Raw genomic sequence first — 25,277 nt, forward strand, 5'->3', positions numbered from 1 at the left:
CTTGTCTAGTGTGTGTGAAGCCCTTGGTTTGATCTCCGTCACCACAAAAAGTAATAATAATTATTAATAATAAGGCAATAGGTAATAATAGTAATAAGATTCTAGAGAAGGGGGAGTGTCGCAAGAGGGCACCCTGCCCCTAAGTCTGTTGCCTTTACCTTCCCTCCCCTACATTATTAGGAAACACTGTGAGAAGTCAATAGAAATCATGTGTGAAACAGGAAGGATGACAGGGTCCCAAGGGGTAAATCATAGGCGAGGGGCAGGGACAAATCCATGGAGAAGGTGACTGATCTGAGTTACAGCCAGCTGGTATTTTTCCAGGCACAGTGGTGAGAAGAAAGGCATTCTACAAGGAGGGCACATGATGTACAAGGGCAGAGAGGTGTGAATGAGGCTGGTGTGCCTGAGCACATGAGTCACACTGAATCCTAGATTATGCAAAGGAAGGGCTCGGAGTGGTGTCGAGGTCATCATAAAAAGGATGTGAGCTTTAACTACAATTGTGGCCCAATTCTACTGTTGGAGAAGCCACTGAAGGCAAAAGGATGGCTCTGAGAGCAAGGCAAAACTAGTCTCAAAGTTCAGACTTGGGTTGTGAGAAGAGGGAGGTGTCTAGGTGAATAAGGCATACAAGCAACTGGACACTGCATCAAGTAGGTGCTCGGAGCCCATGGGAGCAATTTGAAGTTGTTTTGATGGCTAGAGAACATGCCTTGTTCTGGAGCTTGCCTGCCCTGCCTATCTCCTGTACCCCAGCTTCTTACCTGCTCGCCTTTGGTGTGGCTGGGGGAGGCATAGGCCTCCGGATAATGCTGCCGCTCAAATGGGCACTCAAGTGGCTCGAGATGGTGCTGGCTGAAGGCGTCCGTGCGAAGGTGCTTTCGAGGACCGCTGCTGCTGCTCTGTGAGTCGATACTCAGCCGACAGCTGTCCTGGTCACCTAGTGCCCCAGGCAGGAAGGGAGCTTTCAGGAGACTCCTCTACCAAGCCACCAGGCCAAAATGCCCCAAAGCAGAGGAGCAGATGGACTGAAGAGGGTGGGACAGGGCAAGCTAAGGGAAAGGACCATACTCCATACATAAAAGGGAGTCTCAGAGACCCACTAAGCCAGGGCCATGAAAAGAAAGGTTTGTCTTCCTATCAAAGCTTGAGCAAAGTGCTCTCCTGTGTCTCATGCCACCCACAGGTCCCCTAAGCACTCACTATCATCCATCTTTCTCTTGTTGTCACTGCCAGGCTGAGCAATTCCTAGGAGCCCGTTGATGGAGTAGGTAGAGCCCAAGGAATCCGACTGGGGTGACTCTGGGGGTGTTACAGCTGAGCTGGGGACTGCAAAGGAATAAGGACAGGGTCAGAAATAGAAGCGATATTCCACATAGCCACTACCATCACCATGGATGCAAAGCAGCATGCAATGCTGTGGACAGAGGCCCTGGAGAGCTACAGCCCTTCAAGGGCCTGCTAGTGGGAAGGCTTTCTAGAATGACATTTGTCTGACATGTATCCATTCCACCACGGTCCTGTGAGTAGCCCATGAGCATTGAAATCGACTTTGCCTCGGGGTAATGACTCAGTCCATTATAGGCATATGAGCGAGCATTCATATGCTCTTGTGTGGCTGTGGCTGGTGGTGGCTGTGTCTATGTCTGTATGGCTGTGTAGACTGGGTCTACATTCAAAGGTATGGGGACAGTCAAATCCCTAAACACTCACTCAGTGTGTGTCCTGGGCTCAGAGACTTGGTGGCCACGCAGCTGTCCATAGGGAGGTTGAATGGCTGCTGCACTTTGGTCCGAATGATTCTGTGAGGAAGCAGAAGGACTGTTAGAGAAAGAGGATGCAACAGGGACTGTGGTTGTTCCGGGTCCACTCACCTTCATGACAGCCCACTTAGAGGTCTTAAATGTGTCTTCAGCTCACTGAGGTCACAGACAAACTGGTCTCCTCACCTCATTTCTCATACCTGCTTCCTCATGTCCCATGTCATGACTAAAAACAGTCTGTTTCAAGGCACAAATACAGCTGCAGCTTCACAGGGATCTGTAGATTTAATCTTGCTACAAGACTCCAGGATTGATCCTGTTTTTGTATCTCACTGTTAACATTTGAAGATGTGCCACCCACCTCAGTGGCCCTTCCTGAACCCCACATACTCTAACTGATTCTGCCCTTTTCAGCCAGAGGGAGTTTTTTCAAATACAAATCAGCTTCCTGCCTAGAATACTCTAATGGCTGCCTGCTGCACAGGCATCAAAGGCAGGAATATGTTCCAGTGCCCACCGGCTTCTTGCGGGTAGTTTCTTCTGGCATCTTCTAGTCAGTGTACTTCACTTTCTTGTCTCTCAAATGACTCTCTTTCATCTCCATGTGTAGGCTCTCATTAACCACAGGGGCTGTGTCAGAGTCCTCTGGTATCCCACTTTATCTAGTTAATTCCTAATCACTGCTTCTTACTTAATGAAAAGCTTTCATGATTTCCCTAAAACAAGTCACCATAGCAGGACCAGTTTTGCACTGTCTTTGTGGGTATTCAGTGTCTGTGTTACCACTAGACTGTGAACTCTTCGAGGACAGGGGCTCTGTGTCCTGGGAACTAATACAGAATAAATGAATGAATGATGTGTGAACGAATGAGTGAGTAAATGTCTGATGAAAAGGTAGTGAGCTAAAGTGAAAATGTGACCAAGTAATCAATGAGGGCCAGGAAAGGATCAAGGAACTTCTCTCACAGCATGAAAGAGGATGTGGAAGCACAACATAGTGGGGGGACAGAAGGAGGTGACCACAGCAGGAGCAAGAGAAGACTGGAAGGGGTGGCATGGGCCAGGACAATGAGCTCCTGCAAGATTCTTCAAAGTAAAGCCTCATCCAAATAACAATACTCCAACCAGGCCAGGCCCTTAGTGTTCCTTACAGGAATCTTCCAGAACCCTAGAACCCAGGAGGGTACCAGAAACTGCTGTTTCTCACCTGTTGATGGAGCTGACACTGGGCACAGTGTCATTGTCACAAACGCCTTCTGCCAGGAGCCGGTCCCGGATCTCCCAAGCAAACATTGTAGGGTTCTGCCGCTTGTAGTCCCCTATCTTCTCCACCACCTTGGGGGTGGCCACCTTGGGCTTGGAGCCCCCTATCACTCCAGGCCGAATGCTGCCAGTCTCGTAGTACCTACTCCAATAGAGAACCCCCCAACATTACCCAATAAGCAGGTGAGGCTTTTAAACATGGACCTGACTAGAGCCTCTGTCCCCTCTGAGTCTCCTGAAGAGAGGTGTGAAACTGAGACATGCCCCTCCCCGACTCCCGCTCAGCCTAACACTGGATTTCTCTCCAACAATTCACTTATTTGGGTAGATTTATGCTGCTTCCAAAGCAAGACCCCTCTGCAAAGGCTTCTCCCCAGGCCAGCTCTCTGTATTTGCATCAGAAAGCACACAAAGGTCTCCCTTGTAAGAAAGGGTGTTTCAGTATTGATGCTGGAGAGTCACAGGCCTGCAGTGGCTGTTTCTCTCACCCACCTTCTCTTAGCCCTGACTCCCCTCCTTTGTTCTCCTGGCCTTACTCAGGAAAGCCAGCTGCTGTCTTGCTGGGTCACCTTCACCTTGTCCAAATTTGAGCCGTCTCCTTCCCCCTTTGCTCTCTGGTTTTCTGCCAAGCTTCCTGGTTCAAGTTAAAGTTGCTTCTGAAGTCCAGCCTCACTTAGAATCCTTGACCTGAGTCAACCCCTAAACATGAGCTCCTTCCTTCAGAGCCTGTCCACCCCACGACTAGCTGACTGACAGGTGAGTAGCTCAATCAAGACTCTGGTATCTTCTACCAATGACTAAAACAAAGCCAGGGTCTTTAAAAAGGCCATTGTTTTTGCCATTCAAAACTCTTCTCTCAGGGATGCTACAATCATCAGAACAATACTCTTTCCTTGGCCCTTAGGAAAAGGCTACTTTCCCTCTAACAGTTTCAGGCAGAGAGCCAGGGCTCTCCATGGCTCTTTACAGCCCAGCCCCTTAATTTCCCTTGATCCTACATATGGGTCTGTATAGTGGATTGTGGAGTAAGGTGGACAGGACATGGAACTCCAGAATTCCCAAGCTCTCTACTTAAATAATATTTCTGATTATGTGACATGTCAGAGGCTTTGTGCTCCTTGTCCTTCTGAACCTGTGCTCTGCAGTTCTCAGCTCTGACCAACTGAGATAATAAGCATCACTTCAGTGATGTGGAAACCAATAATATACATAAATTTGAGTTCACTCCCTTCTATTGGTTTTTGCTGGAGCCTAGATCCTGACCTTCTGATTGATTGTTTAGAGTTTCCTGGCACAGCCAGGGCTTTGAACCACCACACTGTGTCTTACAGATCGATGGTTGTCAGTCCTCCATGTTTCTGAGTTTCGTGCTTTCCGATCATTTTACAAGAGCCACAGGCCTAGCCGAGAGGCTGACTCAGTAAGGCTATGAATTTCATCAAACTCTTTTATTGCCTCTTGTAACAGATATTCTGAAAGTTTTGGCTTGAAAAACACAATCAGATGGTACATGTGCCTGCAGCTATGAGGTTGACCACAGAAGACAAGGCTTGCAGGGAAAGCGGTGTGTGGTGAATTTCGTGCTTACCTGCCAAGGATCTTGCTTACACAGCCATGGCTGACACGGAGCTGACGAGAAATATCACAGGGCCTCACACCCTGGTGGGCCAAGTCCACAATGCGTTGACGGACAACTTCTGGCAGAGGCCTGCCATTCACAAAGGCCCCTCCTAGCTGATTCAGCCCTCCATGACCTAAAAAGACAGCATTGTCAGGGACAAGAATCAGAACCAGGAGATAAATGTCAGGTGAGAATTAGCCTTGAGTATGAGTAGGTGTGAGAGCATGGCAGGGCACTCCATGATCGAGTCCTTCAGTGGCCCCTCTGATGGCACGCCGTACTCAGAAACACACACCCCAGGGAGGCCGGTATATGTGGCATAAACTGCTCAGCCCATCTATCAGCTGAGCATTTGAAAGAAGCACATGGATATCAGAACCCTTTAGATCTCTCCATCCCATGGAGGAGCCCAGCCCTTTACCACATGTCATCAATGCCCTCCTTTCCCATTTCCCTCCATTTGCAGACATGTAGGAGTAGAAAAGTCAGGGTTTTCTTAAGCTGATACTGAACTGACTAACACAGAAGAAAATATCTCCCCTTCCCCTGGACTTCCTTTTCTTTGCATTGCCATGAAGGTAGAGGATAAGATGGGTGGTCTTTCCATGTGTATTGCTCGTCTTTAACCACAGAACCATATTTTATAACACAAACACCAAAGAAGCAAAGGAGAGACTCTCTGATTGAGATAGGTCAAATGGACTGAGCCCTGTCTGTGGTTGTCTTGCCTAAGCAACTTCAAGTTCTTGTCTCTTTTTGACAGATTAGAGAACTAAAAAACCAGACCGAGAATTCACTAGGAGACATCCCATGAGTTTTGTACTACTGCGTCAGGCTTCGAGGCAGAATGGTACAGTGTACTGCAAGCCAAGCCTTAGCTGCTTCCCTGACTCGACCCTCGGGACTGATTCTGTACTTCATTCTGACCATACATATCTACTCAGATCCATACCTGCTGAGTGCCTAGTACGTGTGTGTGTGTGTGTGTGTGTGTGTGTGTGTGTGTGTGTGTGTGTGTGTCAGGTGCTTTCCCAGGTTCTGAAGCCCCAAGGTGAATGAAGCCACCTGCATGCTTGCACCCACCTCACAGAGCTCATCACAATAAGAGCCCAAGCCAGCTCATTAGCATCCCTCATGATCTTCTCTGGAATCTCATGCTTAGAGAGGTAATTATTGAATCAGTAGACCTGTCCCTGGTCAGAGAAGCACAGAAGAGTTCTTTTTAAAGTGTAAGCTGAAACTCAAGGCAAAGAAGTGCTAGGTGAGAGAAAAGGATCCTGTGTGAGCCATGGGAATATTACATGCAAAGGATTTGAGGTGAAGAGGGTAGCCGTCTCTTAGATTTGCACTGCTTGCAACTGCTTTTCAACTAATGGTGGGTTAATGTCAGGGCTGAGATATACCATTTCCAAAGAGAAGACCATAAAGAGCATTTATTTCCGTGACTTCACTCAAATGACTCAGCTTAAGTGAAGAGCAGCCAGGATCCAAACATTTGGTTAGGGATCCAGCCATTGCTGCTTCTTTGTGGGCCCCTGACTGATGGCTGGAGATGATCCTGTCTCTGCAACCTTACGATGACAGTGTCATCACCTAGGCATGACTAGCGTCTTTTCACACCAAGAACTGAATCTGGTGAGCTAGCTTAGGGTGGAGAAGTATAAGAACTCTAGGTGTTGATGGGGAGCAGAATGACCTGAGCTCAAATACTTAGGACCATCCTGATGCTTACTGCACAGCAGCCAGTATTGTATAGGGGGTGGGAGTCATAGAGAACCAGCCACTAAGGAGGGAAAGTTGATACCAGGCCAGTGTGACCAGTTAACACTATTTATGGGCAAGGGTGGGAAGTGCCTTTGCTGGGCACACTGTGCCCATTATCGCCCACTGACTTAGCACATTCAGAACTACCTCCCAATTTCTCCTCGGGGGCCCAAGATGTCTTCAACAGAACAGATAATTTTCCTTAAAATAAACAAACAAACAAGATCATAAACCTCTGTCCTGGGCAATAAGTTAGGAGGAGAAGCCCACTGGCTATGCACCAAGTGTGAAGAACAGGATGGTCCATCTTCCAGGATAGCTTCTGCCTGTCCTGTTCTAGACCACCTGTCTTGACGAATGCTTTTCCATGAGTTAGATGATGTCTCGGGGACTTTCAGTCCAGCACAGACAATGAACAATGTGACTCTCTCTTGTTCTTGAACTCATTCCTCTGACCCCTCACTGGCCATGCTGTCCTTTGTGGAAAAATTAGCTCCCACTTTCTCATTGTTGCCTTTTGACTCTTTGGGATCTAGACTCTGAATACCAGGACACATAAGACAGCTATCCAAATGTACAAGACTTTAGGCAGGCCTACTTTGTCTCTATTTTTCAGAACCTTTGCTGCATGGAGTATAGATCTTTGTGCTAGAATCTATCTGGAAGTCAGGTTGTGTGTGTGTGTGTGTGTGTGTGTGTGTGTGTGTGTGTGTGTGTGTTATAGAAGTGGCACAAATTGAACATTTTGCCTGAAAACAAAATAAAACAAAAAAGCACAATCTACTCATGTGATTCTCCAGGAGAGACAGAATAAACTAGGATCCTACATTATCCCAAGGGCTGACTCAGCATCTTAGAAACCCACATGCTCAGAACCCTACTGAAGCTTACTACATACACAACAGACAGTCACAATTCTGGACCCTGAACTGTGACTTCTCTAAGGTATCATTTTATTGGGGAAGAGTTTGGGTCATATTTCTGCATGGATTCTATGTGTTTTAGCCATGTCATTTGAGTAGATTTAGTTTTTTCTAACTATAGGCATGCCATGGTGTTTAATAGAATTTTTCATTGTACCTGCTACTGACACTAGAAACAGCAATGGTGGGATGAAGGTGAAGAAGCATCTCATCAGCTGAAAGTCTTGATAGAAAGGTTTCCATTGTAGCAATAAAGTGGTTGATTATAACATAACGAAGTAGTAACTGACTTGGCCCTAAGACTGAGGTTGGAGTTCTCAAACTGCCCCCCTCACACACAAGGTGTTGGGGTTCGTGGATAGAGAGAAGGGGGCTCTGTGAAGAGTTAGGGGAATGGGATGGATATGATCAAAATACGTTGTAGGAAATTCTCAAAGAATTAACAAAAGCTTTTTAAAAAGTGTTTCGAAGAAGCTTCTAGATTGTATGAATGCTGAGACTTTGGAACTATTGGTTTAGGCGAGGTGTTGAGCAATGGCTGACAAATGAACAAAATGATATTCTTTCTTCCTCCAACTGTTTCTCAAGAATTATAATTAGTGTGTATATTTGATGACTTTCATTTAGTTCCACACATATTAACAAAACACTAATAGTAACTCAAGTACAAAGCCCTGGGTATGTAACCTGGAACAAAAAATGAGTGTTTAAACCCTTTCAGGAGATACAGCCAGATTAATTGAAAATCTTCGTGTTAAAGTAGATGTCCTTTGGAGAAACACGCAGGTAGTCAGAAATTGAATGAATGAATGAATGAATGAGTAAAGTAGCCATAGGAAGTTAAAAGATTCCTTGCATAAAGTCTTGACCAAGTTGAATGTTATTTACTGTCTCTATAGATCATTCATGAAATTGGGAAGGGTCAGCGGGCTGCATATGAGGGTGGCCTCTATGGGCTGAACTGAGTTCTATGATGGAAGGGCTTTTGTGTTTTCTGTGTCCGGTGTGGGGGAGTGGACTTCTCTAGGTGAGTCACCACCAAATGCCCAGAGGTGGGTGCAGGCTTCCTCCCTGCCCACCGTTTCCATGCTGCTTTGTACTTTATGGGCAAGTGGACCTTAAGGCCGGAAGCCAGTGATCAGAAGGAGCTCCATGGTTGGTCCAGAGGTAGGGTTGAGGAAAGTGTAGAGCAGGAAGAGGTTTGAAGCTTCATAAGCAAAGGGCTTTTGCTTGTCTAGAGAGCTGTGGGTGGGGAGAGGTGGCGATGTAGGAGGAAGCCTGGCCGGATATAAGGAAATTCTTGAGTATGTATCTTCAGATTGGGAAACTCAAGTTTTACAAGGCAGAGAATTCTTAGGGTGAGTTGAATTAATTTGCAGGTCTGTAAAGCTTTAGGTAATGTTTGCTGTCTAGAAGCATCCTTTGGGGAAGTGACCACTGTGGGAGACCCAAAGATATTGTTTGGTAATTTCTTCTTCACTCAAAAGGCTCTAAGAAGTAAGGATGGAAGAATAAAACAGAGACATCACGTAAAACTCTCATCACACAAACACTTAAGACAGAAGCACACCTTTCCTGCTCCCCCACAATCCTCTGCGCCACTATCATTTCACTGACTTTAACCAACAACATTATCTATTTGGTGTCTTTATGGATTCCTCAAGGGGAGGGGCCAAATCTTAGCAACCGGCTCCCTATTGTGGGACCCTCACATCCCATCTCACAGTACTTTTTTTTCTTTTTTCATCTTCTTGATTCCTTAAAGCTCAGCCCCAAATAACAATAGCTCGGTGTGCTGTGCTATAAAAACAAAAACAAAACTGAATTTTACTATCTGTGGATTTTTGTTTTTGCTCCCAGAGTGGGCAACCCTTGGCAAGGTCTAGTAAGAGGTGCAGTGACTGCCTTGGGGTACCCTTCAGATCCTGCTATCTACCCCACTTCTGTGAGGAATAAGCCTTGCTGATGCTAACTTATCTCAGATGTTCACAGTCTGGTGTTGCCATTCCCCAGGACTCTGGCTTTCAGTTCTGCAATGGCCACAACCTCGCAACATCTCCCTCTTGACTTTATACCTTAATGGAATAAAAAACCAAGGACTTCGTCTCAAACTGTGCCCTAAAAAAGTGTTCCAGGAATGTCCGGAGTCAGTATAGCATATCACTTAAATCTGTGATGGTTAGTGCACATCTAATCGTGAGCTGTCCTGCTGCCGAGCTGTATCATGGATCCACTCTGTCTTCCCCCTGCCTCTCTTTATGACCTCTGGTGTCTTTGTGCCTAGCCATTTGTCCTACTAAGGGAAGCTAGAGAAGAGGCTGTGTCTACTTAAGACAACTGTTTACCTCTCTCATTCATTTCTCATAGACTGCTCATCTTTTGAATGTTCTTGAAACTAACTCTATCATTTATTGTCCTATTTTGAAAATCAATTTTTACCACTCACTTTCTACTAGGCCGATACTTGGGGTATAAAATGAAAAGAAATTTATCTATGCTCTTTCTCTAGCCCCTACCTGAAAACTCTTCCCTTGACTGAAACTTTTCTTCCTATTGCTTTTCAATCCAAATGCCTTAAGAAAACCCTGTTTGTGTTCCCTGCGTCTCCCATTTCCTCCCTTCCCATTCAGGGGTCAGCTGTCTCCTAAGCCTCATGTGCTCAAATGCTTAGTGATGTGTAGGTAGAGGGGGCCACATTCTCCCTCTTGACAAGGTTTCTATGCTTATCTCTGGCTTCCTATTATGACAGCCCAGGCTTTCATTTCTCTCTACTGGGGTACTTCTCCACTTTCTGATGCATTGTGTCTGTCTCTTCATGCTCTCTCTCTCATCCCAGTGCTGTTCTTCCTCACCACACCTCCACTGGGCAGTCTATTCTTACAGTTTCACTGACTTCCTATCTTTTATAGCCTTGTGAGTAAGAGGAGTCTTCCCTCCCCTTGTAGATTCAATGTCCTATAGGAAGTCTCTTACATAATAAATAATCCCCCCCAGCTGCCTTGGCTGATGACAGCAGCGCTGTGAATTCATAAAGCATGCCCCTTCAGCTTCACCACAGACCACTTTAACCACATGCTCCTTCATGGTTCTTATGCTACTGTTGGAGTGCACACTGCCTTTAGGCCTCTGCACATTTCCTCCACTTAGAACTTTGGTCTTTCTCTTTGTCTAACTACTTCTGCTCACCCTGTGCCTCAGCATGAGCCACTGGCCTTAAGGAGCTTTGCTTTTATTGACAGACTAGGTTGAGCCTCTGTTTAGATGTTTTCCTAACATTCTTTACACTTATTACATAGTGTTCATCAAAATTCAGCATCAAGTATGGCTGGTTCTCTGTTTGAAAATGAGGAGAAAAATTGTCATAGTCGGGAGAAAATATGAATGAAAAGAAGGGTGTCTGGGGTGATTTTAGTCTTGTGATAATTATATAAATGAAAAGTGACTTTTGTCTGTTATCAGATTGAAGCACATGTGAGGTCAAAAATATTTGTTTCATTTTTGGTTAAATTATGTAACACATTAAATAAATATACCCCATATGAATTAGCCAACCTCTTCTAGCATTTTCCAATATAGAATATTTAGCAGACCATAAATCACTTTTATCTCTAGATATTTATACCAATATCTTCCGGCTGTCTTCAGCATTTAAAAACCCATGTATTCAACATTTTCTTTTGTACGATGACATACCAAACACTTTATCAGGAGTGAGTACATGGAACTGCTCTTTATCCTCCTGGAGCTTTCATTCCAGTGATAACCTAGGACAAGTTTGCACAAATCAACAGCAAATGAATGTTTAATATTTAAGATCTTTACAAAAAGATAATGGATGCAGAATTAAAGAGTAATGATGGGGAATAAGAAAAATGGAATCGTTGCAAGAAGAACAAGGGGAAATCCCCACAGGTGACATAGAATCTAGACAGGTAGGAGTGGCACCCTGGATTCATTGAGCTCCCTCCAATCTTCCCCATGTAACTCTTTGTTTTGCAGCTAGAAATCAGTACATCCAAACCCATGTCTGGATGCACCACTTCCATGTTTAAGAATGTTTAAAGAAAAGGCATGGCATTCTTTTGTTCATGGTAAGTCCAAGCATCTAAATTTAGCAGACAAGACACACCATGACCTTTCTCTTCTCTCTTGACTCATTTCCCACCATCTGTGCCTTAAAATCAATACTTTAGTAAATATATGGCTTACAGTTTTTGTCACAGTACCTAAGTCCTGCCCTGCCTCCTCATCCATGCCTGGAGTACCATTACTTTATTATTCATTTCATTTATCTCTTAAGAGTTAGCCTCTTACAGGAAGTCCTCCAAGATTTTTTTCCCTTGCCTGCTCCTTCTGGTTCTTTCTCCTAAAGAAGTCGAGGCCCAGGCTCTACTCCCACATTTAGCAGACTGTAAGTGCCCAACTATTGAGTGTGTCATGCCGCATAACTGTTTCTTGAGGGGTTGTTGTTGTTGTCATTATTTACTGAAACCCTAGCATCCAAAGTAGGGCTTGGTACACTGTTATACTAAATCCTGCTTATTTAATTCACTGTTGGAAAGAAAGAAGGAATGCAAATGGAAGGAGGGAAAAGAAAAAGTGAGGAAAGGCAGGAAGGACAAAGACAAGGAGGGAGAAAAGCAAGCCCGAGGAGATCAAGAGGAAACTACATATGCCTTCAAGAGAATTCTGTTTCCCACAGATTCTTAGATGTAAGTATTTGAAGGAGATCCATACATAACAGCCCAGGAAGAGAGAGGCTTTCATTGCTTTTAAAGGAAGCACAGAATGGTCGCAGTGGCCTTTCTGCTGGTGCTTACCCAAGCCTCATATGGTCACATTAGGCAAATGAGCCCTCCTGGGCTTCATACCTTTGGAAGGAGCCAGTTTTATGGATGAATATGGCTTTGAGGAACTTAAGGAGAAAGAAGTGCTATTGTATTGTTACAGCTTTCCACAGATGAGGACACTGTCATCGGTGTGGGCGTTAAAATCGGTGTGGGAAGCCTTTTACTTTTAACTCTGGTCACAAAGGTTTCATGGAGAATGTTGGGGTGATTACACAGCTCTGGCCTCGGGAGGCTTGCAGTTCTGTTAGGGAAAAGACCCGAAAGTCCCAGCTCAAGCTAGGGAGATAGGATTAGTAGTAGAAGTTGCCTTTCCTGAGAGCTCAGACACCTGCTTGAGGAGAAATGTTTGACCCGTGACTGTGTGGGCAGTGCCACTTTATGTCTTTCATAGTTTAGTCAGTAAAAAAAAATAAAAGAAACTGTCTCCTGTATCTCACTGCCTAGAAGTGCAACTCTGCCTTCAAGAACCATGACTTAATCCATCCAATCCTAAAACCTTGTTTCCTCAGAATTCTTCTGGTAGCATCTTTTGAAGTTTGGTCAGAAGATGGAAACCTGTTTCTAAAAATTTCAGCAGCTGGGTTTAAATAAGATTTCCTGGGTGTCAAGGAATATAAAAGCACAAAGGAAGAGTCACTGAGCTTTGGGTTGGTCATCTCTAATCCAAATTCTCAAAATATTAAATGTTTTCAAAAACCATAAACTTCTTTAGTACCATCAAGTTAAATGTTCCTGACCTGACTTCTCATGGGTATAAGATCACAGGTACATGGAAATCTTACACAACGGCCTTCAGGTTGTATGTGTAAGGAATATGAGAAACACAGATGAATGCCATAATAACATGATGAGACTTGGTCTCATCCTCAAGAAGGAAGGTCTGAAATTTGAAACACTTCCGGTCCAACCATCTTGAATAACAGATAGGCAATCACAGGAAGCAGCTACTGCCCCTAGGCAGGAGGAAGCAAAGGGAAGACCTGATACTGTCAGAATCTAGGTGCTTGAAGGCAGTCCCATGGGAACTGGGGCAATGCAGTTGATGCTTTACCCAGATGTTGCTGGGAGACATGTGAGTTAGACTGTAAATCTGCTGAAATCTAGAACCACTGGTGCTGCTGAGTCCATGACGACTTGGAACAAGAAGGAAGTCCTCCAGCCTTCTGTTACCTACCCATTGGCCCATTTAGTAATCCACCATTTAGTACTCCCCGCATGGGTTTTGGCAGTGATTCCTGGATGAGATTCATATATTCATTAGTTTTCATTCTCTGAAGCTGTATAGGATGGAGACCAGAAAACCTTGACCTCTAAGTTCCGACCTTCACTTCCTCTGTGTAGGCTGTTTGAATATGAGACATCTATGGAGCTTAGCATGAAACCTGGGCTCAGTAGGCTCTCTATTGAGGCTTACCACGGCTGTATCCATCTTGAGATCCATCCTTTGGGGGTTATAGTTTCATGGATGGTTTTTCCTGAAATGGTTTCAGTTTAATTTTTCATATCTCAGCAAGTAGCAAATCCTCCTGCCACACCGGGCCTCCTGCCTGGGCTATTTTCTGGTGTTAGTATTTTACAATCCTTAGTGATGACAGAAGCTTGGTTCTGGATGTCGTGGGGGTCAAGAATAACTACCGTACTCCTTTTCCTCCTGAAGTGCATGACTGAGTGGTTACTCATTGACTCCTGGGAATTCTTTTGGATACCTTCCTCTGATCTAGCCGGCTTTGCTTATCCACAAGCTTTAAGGCAACTGGGAAAACCAACAGCAAATCTGGGTCTCCTATGGTCTGAAGCTTAGCCAGATGAAAGAGTATTTCCCTACAGAATTAGAAGGTTTTGCCTAGAAGGCAGGGAAAGATGCCCTTGCTTGAATTAGTCCAGAGGGTGGTATGGCTGAGAAGGGTTAGTACTATCATATCTCTGGTACTCTGGTATGGAGGGAGGGGACATAAATGCAGAAGCAGGAGACCAATAGCAGATAAAAGGGTGATAACTGAACATGAACCAAAATTGACCTGTGTCTTACCAATATTGGCCTTAAAAAAGGAGAAAAGAGAAGGAAGAGGGAGGTGTGTTGTGTTCTGTATTCCCCCCATTTCCTGAGTTAGTTACTGCTTAGGAATAATGGCTGCGGGCAGCATCAAGAAACATGCTTCTTCCTGAGCCAAGCAGAACAGTGTAAGTGTATCTTTCCATTAAATTCGCTTAACAGCCCTTGAGGTAGAGAGCACATCACCTCCATTTTACATATGACAGGGTAAGAAACCGAGATGCTAAGTAATTTTCCCAAGGCTGCACTTTACAACGGAGCCGGAACTGACCCTCAAAGTGGGGTCTCTCCCACGTAATGGCTAAACAAACACTCTGTACTTTGTGACCTCTGCCACCCCTGGAAGTCAGGTGGCCATCGCACATTTAGTCGGACCCTACCTAAGAGTGACCACACCTTCAACATCACCTACCAAGTGTGTGTGTTTCCTGAACACACTTCAAAATTCTTCCCAGGTTTCCATTTGTTGGAGGATCGGAGTCTATGTCTTCACTATTTGATTTTTTTTCCGTTGAGAGGAAAAAACAAAAACAAACAAACAAACAAACAAACAAAAAACTGCGATTCTTTTCTGTCCCCTGCTCTTCCATGTTGGTTTGTTTTCCTCTGCTCTTTTTAAGTCTGCTTACACTTCCTTCCTTCTGCCTGTCGAGCTGTAGGTCCCCCTGTCCTCTGTCTCCTTCAGTTGCTTTCCCTTATTTCTACCCAGTGTTAATTATCCCTCTGACCCTACTGTCACTAGGACCCCAGCCCCTTCCTATCAAAGAGAACAGGCCCTCTAGCCCCCCCCCCTTATGCTTCTTCACCTTTGTTCCCTCCCTCCCCTCCCTTGGCCCCTTTGGCCCCTGCTGCATAATCTCCACTGCCTGCATGACTGCCCAGATTCTTTATCCCATCTTCCCTCAAAGGCATCCACAGCTCTGCTGTTATTCTTGTATTAGCATTGAACCCATTAAAGCTAATTTGTTTGCCCTAATCTCCATTTATTTTTCCCTAGTTGATATTAGATTTCCCTTTCTATTGCTCCAGCATGATTTTCTCTTTGTCTTCCTAATGGTGTGCCCCTCCTTTCTCTTCCTCTATTAATCTGGTTGGCTTCACTGTGCTTTCATGGCCCTTTCTCCCTGCCTCCCTCAGCCCTTAGATTAACCGTGTCACCTCCCTCCCAAAAAGGGACCCCAATGTCTGTATTTTCAAGGATGAAGCTGCTGTAAATGTCAATAAGCCTCTAAATGTCTGGGGGAGGGTACTGATGATCTTGACATCAGACTATTTTCTAAGGTCAATATGTGTAGGTTTCCAAATCACAGGGACCAGAGTACTGCAAGCACCTGGGTCACATGGGCTACGTTGAGCCTGAAAGTTACCATGCCCTAGTTTTTCCTAGGTAGGATGAACTTTGGGGCTCTCTCAAAGTTTTCTGGAAGCTGTTTCCAGCTTGCTTGTGCCCTATATATTCTGTAAGTATGATAGGCCATAGATGGGCAACTTTCTCCATATGGCTGAGATTTGGCTGTTTCTTGACCAACTGGTATAATACTTCACCTTCCTAAAGGTGTGAAGGCCTTTGTGGCTGGGCTCTGGGTGTGGCTGATCTACACCCTACACCCCAGTTTCCATATGCCTAAGGAAAGAGGCCTACCAGGAGCAAGGTTCAGAATCTTTCCCTCTCCCTCTCCCTCTCCCTCTCCCTCTCCCTCTCCCTCTCCCTCTCCCTCTCCCTCTCCCTCTCCCTCTCCCTCTCCCTCTCCCTCTCCCTCTCCCTCTCCCTCTCCCTCTCCCTCTCCCTCTCCTTCTCCCTCTCCTTCTCCTTTGCCTGTCCAGAGGCCTCCGTCTGAATCTCATTATGCAGGCTTCTCCCTGGACACCAAGACCTCAGAGGCAGGTGCAGCTTCTTTTCTGACTGTGTTACCTCCTTTCTGGAGAGCAGAGTCGTTCCTACTTCAATGCTCACTAAACTCCCTTAAGAAGCCTGGTACTTTTCACCTTGTACAGCTTAAAGAGAAGATTTTGGCATAATGTCCCTGTTCCTGACCTGAGTCCTTAAAAAGATTTTCTGGTGATTTCTTAGAGTTGATAGCCTCTCTGTAAAATAAAAATAACTATGAACCCAAACTATTAATTAGTTGATTAAACATAAACTTGGAACTGCTAACCTCCCTGGGTCCCAGAAGGTATGTTAGAGAAGCCTCCCTGGGTCCTGGAAGGTATGTTAGAGAAGCCTCCCTGGGTCCTAGAAGGTATGTTAAAGAAGCCTCCCTGAGTCCTGGAAGGTATGTTAGAGGTCTTTCTTCTGACTCTTCTCCTAAACTTCCAGAGGCCTGTGGATTCCTGCTACAAAACTGCTAGAGGGTGGTAGACATATCCACACCAGGAGTCAGAGCTCTGACTCCTGCAGTCAGAGTCTTCCCTGCAGTCAGAGTCTTCCCTGCAGGGGAAGACATCTGCTGAGTATACACTTTGACTTCCAGCTCTTTCCAAAGTCACCTCACATTCCCCTTAGGTTCAGAAGCTATTAATGCTGGTTTTTTTTTTAAATGGGTTGATATTAAAACAATCTTCAATTCTGGGAGACATGTAATATGATAAGGTGGCTTCTGAATAGATGATAGGCTTTGCCCTTGAGAAATACACACATTAATAACTTTTACTATGTTACCAAACCTTAAGGCTTTTTGATCCATTCACTGTGGGTTACATGTACCATTACCTTCCGTCCTCCAAGCAGCCCTACAGGATATCCACAAGTGATGTGTGTGTGTGTGTGTGTGTGTGTGTGTGTGTGAAAGAGAGTGTGTGTGAGAGAAAGAGAGAATGTGTGTGTGAGAGGGAGTGTGTGAGTATGTGTGTGTGTGAGAGAGAGAAAGAGAGAATGTGTGTGTGAGAGAGTGGGTGTGTGAGATAGAGTGTTTGTGGTGTACGTGTAAGAGAGAATGTGTGTTAGAGAGTGTGTATATGTGTGAGAGAGTATGTGTGATAGAGTATGTGTGAGAATGTATGAGAGTGTATGTGACAGTGTGTGTAAGTGTGTGTGTGTGAGAGAAAGTGTGTGTGAGAGAGTGTGTGTAAAAGAGTGTGTGTGAGAGAGAGGGTGTGTGAGAGAGTATATGTGTGCATGTGTGTGTCAGTGTGTATATCTCCATGGGGGGGGGGCGAGTGTATAGTAAACAATTCAAGTTCAGTCACCATGTCCTGCTAAAGCACTAGGTTCTGTAGCTCTGCTACAAGGTTATATATCTGAGTTTAATGAACATACATTTAAAAATCACTTTGAAATGGGTGAGAAGGGAAATAGTGATGTGGCTAGAAGAATCTCTAGTAGAGACAGACAAAGGCATGAGAGTGGAGAGGAAGATGACAGCAGGAGGTGGGGGAATAAGAGAAAGGTAGCTGTAGCTGGGGTAACTGCAATGACTCTGAGGCCAGATAAGTGAGGAGTCTTAAATAGAACGCAATCACAAAGTGGGAAAAAAAGATATGCTTTCCTGCGTTTAACTAAACCACCTCTGTTTCCCTACAGCCCTGGGTTTCTTTGTTATTTAGTGATTGACACGCTTAGAGAGGAGGAAAGGGTAGGCTTTGGATAGAAGAAGAATCAGAGACACAATTAGAGACTATGTATGTGTGGTGGATGGCATGGGGAGGGAAGGAGGGAGGGAGGGAGGGAGGGAGGGAGGGAGGGAGGGAGGGAGGGAGGGAGGGAGGGAGGGAGGGGGAGAGAGAGAGAGAGAGAGAGAGAGAGAGAGAGAGAGAGAGGAGTTGGATCCCTCAAGGCAGGACAGAAGGAGGTGAGGCCACTCTGTGTTGCACAGGTAGGAACACATGAAGATCTGCCTTGCTAAGAACAACATACGGAGCAAAATCTTGAACAAAATTTTCCATCTGTGGTTTCTACAACCGTGGCAGCCACTCACCCACAACCTGGTACCACTGCGAAGTGAATTATTTGCTCTAAGGCCTGACTCATGGCTGCAGAAAAAAGTGGAAGGGAACAGAGAGGAATAGAAACAACCTCCAGGCTGGGCTTTCAGAAGAAGAAACCCAGAGTGCTGAAAACGAGGAAGCATGAAGTCGCCTGCAGGACCTGTGAGCACATGAATCTGATCCTAGGTTTCTGCAGAGCATATGGTCCTAGAGGCCTGATACTCCAGGGCTATCCTTGCGCTCTGGGGCTGAGGTCAGAAGGCTCCCCAGAGGAATAAAAAGGTTGAGTCCCCTCCATAGCACACCAGCACAGTGGTGCTGAGGCTGTCGTAAGACGAAAACAGTACACTGAGGACTACAAAGGCATAGGCTACTGTGACCAGCATTCTGTGGAAGGGGACGTGTGTCTGTGCAGGATGCTCAGAGTGTAGCTGACAGTGAAGAAGAGATGCCCTAATGTTCAGACTCTTCCTTGCAGAGCCAGGACAAAAATTATGTTTTCTGACTTGTTCGTCTTCTGTTGCTGGAAGCCCTTTGGGTTCTTGGTGCTGTTTCGGTAGAGAAGAGGAAGAGACAGTAGAATTTGGATGAAATGTACTCAGAGCCATGGAGTGCCCTGAAAGATTGTGTCTTCTCTAATCAGCTTGTTCACTTGCCATTTCGATCTTTTTAAGTTTAAATCTGTACCCTCACTTGAAGTTCTGCGCTGGGCATCAGGGATAATATCCCTTCCACTCTAGGGCAACAGAAAAGATTTTGGACAACAGGTGTTGACTTACCCTACTCCGACAGTCTTAAACCTGGATTTCTGTGCTAGGTGTCACAAGAACTCTAATCAGCTACAGGTAAAGTTGAGGTTAGGGAAGGGGTGCTGAGCCAGCACTGGCACATAGGGCTTATATTGTTAGAGCTGAAATGTGTCCTGCTCATCAAATGCATATGGTGAGGTCCTAACCCTCAATGTTGCAGAGCGTGACTTTATTTGGAAATGGGATCTTTGTAGATAATGAGGTTAAAATGAGGTCACTGGAATGGGCCCTAATCTAATATGTATAATTTAGGACAAAGGAATAGGCAGGCAGGGAGACCATGTGGAGACTGAAGTTGCAATGCGTGAGCCAAGGGCTAGCAGAAATCGCCCACACACTGGAAGCTAGGAAGTAACCCTGACTTCCTAGGTCTGAAACTTCTGGCCTCTAGAACTTTGAGAAATGTATTATGTTTTTGTCATCTTGCCTGTGTATGTTGTCAACAAAGCCCTAGAAAACAAATACACAAACTACTAGGGGTTAATTGTTTTGTTCTTGTTTTGTCTGTGTATCTATAGGTAGATGTGTGTCTTGCTATGTGACCCAGGCTGGCCTTAAACTCCTCTTGTCTCAGCATCCTAAGTGCTGGGATTATAGATGTGGTTTTTTTTTTTCCTGAATGTATGTCTGTGCACCATGTATGTGCCTGGTGCCTGCAGAGGCCAGAAAAGGGTGTCATATGCCTTAAAACTGAAGTTACAGAAGGTGGGAGCTACCATGCAGGTGCTAGAAATGGAACCTTCTCTAGAAGCCAGTGCTCTCCACTGCTGAGCCATCTGTCAGCCTCTTCAGTAGGTTTTGAACTACACAGCAGATAGGAAGGCTCTGTGAGATACTCTTGCTTGTCTATCTTGTAGCTTCCCTCTAAAGGGTCCTCCAGTACAAGGCAGATTCAAGCAAGACTCTTGGGGGAAAACTCTTGAAACATGACACCCACATCTCCTGCCAACACTGTCTCCCCGTCCAGCCAGCACACTGTTCTTCATTCTAAATCCTTCCATCTTGAGGTGGGATCTCTTTATTTTACAGAAGAGTATCAGAGCACACCAAAGCCCCACAGGCTTCCTGTGCTCTGCATTAGACAGGGCCCCCGCCAGGGTACATGTAGAAGTTGCCAACTCGTGGAATAGTCTCCAGCTGTAACAGCTATCGTATAACCAACCCATTCTTGAAACACTAGCCCACTCTCCTGCGACAAGCATGGATGGGCATGCACGAGCTAATTCCTGCTTTTAGGCTTCATCTTCAGTGGTCCCACCATTATGTAACACCATTATACTTGGGATTATATTAGTTATTTTTTTTTCATTGCTGTGAGGACAAAAAAAGAAGAGGAGGAAGAGGAAGAGAATAAGAGGAAGAAGAGAATAAAAAGAAGATGGAGAAGGAGAAGAATTTATTTTGATTCACAGTTGGAAACTATAGTCCATCATAGTGGAGAAGGCAGGGATATAAGGTGTCTGGCCACACTGTGCCCACAGTCAGGAAACAGAGATGAGGAGAACGGACAAAAAGAGGTTGAGAAAAAGGAAGAGGGAAAAAGAAAGATGAGGAGGAGAGAAAAGGAGGAGAAGGAAAGAAGAGAAGGAGGGGAGGAGAAGGGAAAGAAAAGGAAATGAGAGGAGGAAAGAAGGGAGGAGGGGGAAGGAGAGGAGGAGAAGAGGGGGAGAAGGAGGAGGGAAGGGGAGGAGGAGGCAGCTGCTTTGAATTGACAAATTCTTGTTAACACTCGATATATATATATCTGTGCTAGGTATCAACTGGAGGTTTCTTTTTTTTTAGTCTTAGCCTACAAGAATCTAGAAACCTCTATCCTCACAGAAGTGCCTGCCTTTAACCTAGCCAGTCATCCTGCCAAGCAGCCTATGTCCGCCAGGCTGATCCTTGGGTCAGAATTACCTATGTCTGCCCATATTTGCAACTTGTAGTTGGATTTGTAGTCCAACCTGGCTACCCGACATTTGACCTACCCAGGACTGAGGAGCCATGCCAGTGGGGCAGCGCCATCTTTGCTAGCTGCCACAGGTTCTTCAGAAGGCTACACTCCTTGTTTCTTCAGTGTCCTGGCTGTCATTTATTATAAAGAAAATTGAGATGTAATTACATCATATCATGTGAAAAGAATCAGATACGTTTCACATTGGAAAAACTTCAGTCAGTTACTAAAACAATAAAAATTCTATTGGAGAATTAAATGGAACTGACCCACACAGGTATTCCCAGGCCTCACTCCTCAAAGGATTCTGTACAATGTGCTTGGCAGTTGAAAGTTTGAAAGGATTTTAACTCTCACCTAGCTCAGAGAGAGGACAGCACAATAAAAAGCTAAAAGCTGTTAGTAACGGGGGGGGGGGGGGGGTGGGGGGGGGGGTCTTGCTGAGTGCTGGAGAGTGGAAGAGAACGGACAAACTAGGAAGATGGTCACTAAAGCGGGAAGATATCTGAGAGTCGCATGGTGACCAGAGTCTGGCACTGAGTGGGCAGAGGTCTACATGTGGGAATGCACATGTGCGTGTTTTGTAAACAATGACTAGCTTGCTGAAACGTGGGTTTGCATACAAAAACAGTGTTGGGAGGTCCTTTCAGATACCACATAGCATCTGACTTAAACAAAAAAACTGTTAATGATTGGATTAAAAGGAAGTCCAAGCAAGAATCCGAGATGATTTTGGAAACTCACCAGGCTGAGTGTCTCTGGAATGTGGCCAGGAGAGCAGAGAAATCAAAACATTTTGATAATGTGAATAATCAAGCTATCAAAACTTATTGCCACAGCTGTTCCCTTAATAAAAACATTACAAAGTCTGGCAGACTCTGGCAAGAGAGAAGAAAAAGCACATGAAAAGTGGCAAACACAGAAACACAAAGTCAACCAGGCAGAGCGGAGGCTTTGCGAACAGGTCAGGCAAGCAAGCGCTCTGTGAGCGGACTTTCTGAAGGCGGCCTAGAATGAGTATCTCAGCCGGGCTTTTTTTTTTAAGTTCCCCACAACTGCACAGAACCTCACCCATCTTTCCTCTTCTATTGCTAGCTCCCTCACAAGGACACACATCCTAGAATCCCCCACTGCTTGGCAACCTAGTGAGACTTCACCTCTAGCCCTCCCTCTGCTACACCCACAAGCCACAGCTCCTCTCTCCTTGCTCGGCATTTTGTGTCTGTCTGGACTGAAGCCTCTCCTTTCTTTGGCTGTAGGTGAAAGTCCACTTTGCTTTCCTGTCTCTGGAATGTCAGCATAATGGCAGAGGTATCCAGGCTTGAGAATATTGCCTGTGGTGGCCCTCAGACTCTCTGTCCTCAATGCTTCATGGAAAGGGAAGCCTGCTGCTGTCGCTTTGTCCTGACCCAGCAAGGGCCACTAAGCCCAACTTCATTGCCCACCATACTGAAGGGCTTAGTAAGTATTTACTTAGTTAACTGGCCAGTTAATGCTAATCCTGCTTAAAATAATTTAGAATTAAAACCTAGGGCTTTCTTAGCCAGGGAATATAAAACCAGGTAAAGGTGATGGGATTAAATACCAACAGGTGATGCTGGTGGATTTGCAGAGCTTGCCCTGGGCAGCCGAGGGAGCAATGTGGAGGGAGAAAGGAGTCAGAGATGGAGAGAAAAGAGATGTGGAGATGCTTTTACAAGAACTGGCAGAGGAATGAGCCAGTAAGAGGTTACCACAGAGCTGGGCAATGGTGGCTCACGCCTTTAATCCCAGCACTTGGGAAGCAAAGGCAGACAGATTTCTGAGTTCGAGGCCAACCTGGTCTACAGAGTGAGTTCCAGGACAGCCAGGGCTACACAGAGAAACCCTGTCTTGAAAAACCTAAAAAAAAAATAAAAATAAAAATAAATAAAAATAAAAAGAGGCTACCACAGGAGAATTGGAGAGCTAGGACTAGGAGCCTTCCCAGAGATATGTATGCATTCCAGAGGATAGCAAAAGAAAACATATCTATGAGTTTCTAGAAGGGTGTCTTCAGGGATAGCAAGACCTTTAGAGGAAATCTCAAGGACAGGCATCCTGGCCTCAGGAATTGAGATCATCAGTTTGAATTGTCAATCTGACACAATCTAGAATCACTTGGGAAGAGAGCTTCAATAAGGAATTGTCTAAAACAGTTTGGCCTTGTCTTTGTGAAAGGATTCAGTCAGGTATCTGGATTACATTAATTGAGGTGGGGACGTCCAGCAGGTGCCTGTGGCACCATTGCCTGGATTCTGGGTTGTATGAGTGGAGAACATAGGCTGAATACTAACAGGCATGCGTTAATTCATCGCTCTTTGCTCTTGACTGTGAGTGCCATGTGACTTACAGCATGGCCATCCTGCTTTCCCTGCAATAGAACCATAAGCCAAACAAACCCTTTCTCCTTCAAGTTGCTTTCATCAGGATATTTTATCACAACTACAGGAAAAGGAAGCTAAGACAGGTATTTACCAGGGGAGCTGAGAAAATGAGACCACAGCAGCCGGCACAGATGTAATGAGAGTTGAGGGTGTGCATGTCTGGGAAGCTGAGTAATGGTGGGGAGCTGCCGACCATACTGTTTCACCATACTGTTTCAAAGCACCTGGGTGCCTTAAGTGTCCAAGACACATGAACTCTATCATGTATCTGGAAAAAGAAAAGGCACTGTTAGGAAAAGTCAAGTCCCAGAGATGCCCTCTGATGGAGAAAGGCATGTGGGTCCCATTATTTCATGTAACTAGAGAAGCATACCATCTGTGTGGGCAACAGACAGTTCCCCTTCACAGTGATATCAACCTTTCTGACATGTATTAGACCAGAATAGTCAGACCGCTCAGCAACAAACACCTGGGAGCAGTAAGTTTAGTGGGACTACAGAATCAGATCCTAGGTCCTGGGTCCCAAAGAGTCTGCTCACCTTCAACTTGAAGGAACTTGGTCTGTAAATTCACTGTTTCCTACTAGTACGTCAGGCTTTGCTGTATGGATGTGCACTCTGCTCACCTGCAGGAACGTTGTTTGAGAACCACAGACTTTCGAAAGTGGTAACAATTTGTTCACTGAGTAAGCCATATTGTTTATAATAACCATGAACATTGTTCTTGTGGATGTTGCAGCAAGTGTGGTCTCATATGTTCATGGCTTTGGGTAACTCTCCCTGTTCCCTTTCAGGTTTTGGCCAATAGACACCTGTGTAAGCTTGGAGGTAGCTGTGTACTGGGCTTGGGACAGATGTCAAAGGGCCCCAGGAAGAAGAGATTCTAAAGCAGAGCAGAATGGTAGGGATGACAGTGTTTTGAGCAGGGGATGCTGCCTGAACAATGTGCCCTCATGGCCTTTATCCTCAGAGTACAAAGAGCCAGATTCTGTGAAGAGTAAGTCCTTAGAATCGCCACTAGTAACTATCCAGATCAAGGAAGATGCACCATGAACTCCAGGCCCAGTAATGTTAGATGCAGTTACTAGAAAATGCCCCTGAGCCTCAGCTTATGAGAACAATGCTGAACCTAAGAGTGTCTACTGAACTTCCATGACTATCCATGTTCTTTAACTTTACAAGGTCCTGGGGTCAGAGAAGCAGAGCATGGTTGTATACACCATATTCTCTTATTCAGATCTGAAACCATGGTGGTATGGGCTGTTTCCCAATTCAAAATTCAAAGTTCAAAAATGATGCCACAATCCAGAGCAGAAACCCTAAGAGCTTGGATTCTGCATCCCCACCCCATCTATTAGCACCTCCTTGCAACTGTGGATTCAGCCAGGCAGGACAGAACCAGTCACACTGGTAATTTTATACCTCTAGAGGTCTCTGAGAACAGAGGGGCTTCTCTTTCCCCTTCATCACCTCTCGTTCTAAGAAAATGTCAAAGCATTGAAAGTCGTATTCCCAGTGTGTTTATGTGTGTGACAAGGTAGTGTATACAAATGTCTATCTGCCTGTATATGTGGTGTGTGTGTGTGTGTGTGTGTGTGTGTGTGTGTGTGTGTATGATGAAGGACTAAACTGAAAATGGCCAGGTATCCAGTCTACAAAATTTAAGAAGCCACTCACTCATTCTCAGAACTGACCATGCCCTTGCACAAGCCCACAAGAAAGTGCCTAGTGAACCTTTATACTTCTACTTCCAGCCGTGTGTGTGTGTGTGTGTGTGTGTGTGTGTGCACTTGCACATATATGAGTTGATGTGTGTGCATCTAGGTGTGTCTCAGCAGCTCTCAGTGGACTTCAGCCTGTAAAGGAGGCCCTTTCTTCCCATTTTCTAAACCCTGCTCATTTAGAACAGACCATAGACAACTCTCTCTCTCTCTCTCTCTCTCTCTCTCTCTCTCTCTCTCTCT

The 25,277-nt window shown here is 45.3% G+C and overlaps 1 protein-coding gene across 2 annotated transcripts in view; it reads right to left on the minus strand.

Moving 5' to 3' along the window:
- The window catches only part of Pax8 (paired box 8), a 58,025-nt gene that overhangs the window by 21,052 nt on the left and 11,696 nt on the right, over positions 1 to 25,277 (minus strand). The window contains exons 3-7 of one of the 2 annotated variants that reach the window (XM_034506195.2): positions 4,618 to 4,783; positions 2,974 to 3,171; positions 1,717 to 1,805; positions 1,207 to 1,332; positions 768 to 943 (exon numbers count right to left, since the gene is read on the minus strand). In XM_034506195.2, coding sequence (XP_034362086.1) covers positions 768 to 943; positions 1,207 to 1,332; positions 1,717 to 1,805; positions 2,974 to 3,171; positions 4,618 to 4,783 — 755 coding nt within the window. Of the gene's footprint in view, positions 1 to 767; positions 944 to 1,206; positions 1,333 to 1,716; positions 1,806 to 2,973; positions 3,175 to 4,617; positions 4,784 to 25,277 lie in introns of both variants that reach the window. The other variant, XM_076937496.1, reaches the window with a different exon arrangement.

Source organism: Arvicanthis niloticus, chromosome 6 (genome assembly GCF_011762505.2).
Source record: "Arvicanthis niloticus isolate mArvNil1 chromosome 6, mArvNil1.pat.X, whole genome shotgun sequence".
Taxonomy (NCBI): Eukaryota; Metazoa; Chordata; class Mammalia; order Rodentia; family Muridae; genus Arvicanthis; species Arvicanthis niloticus.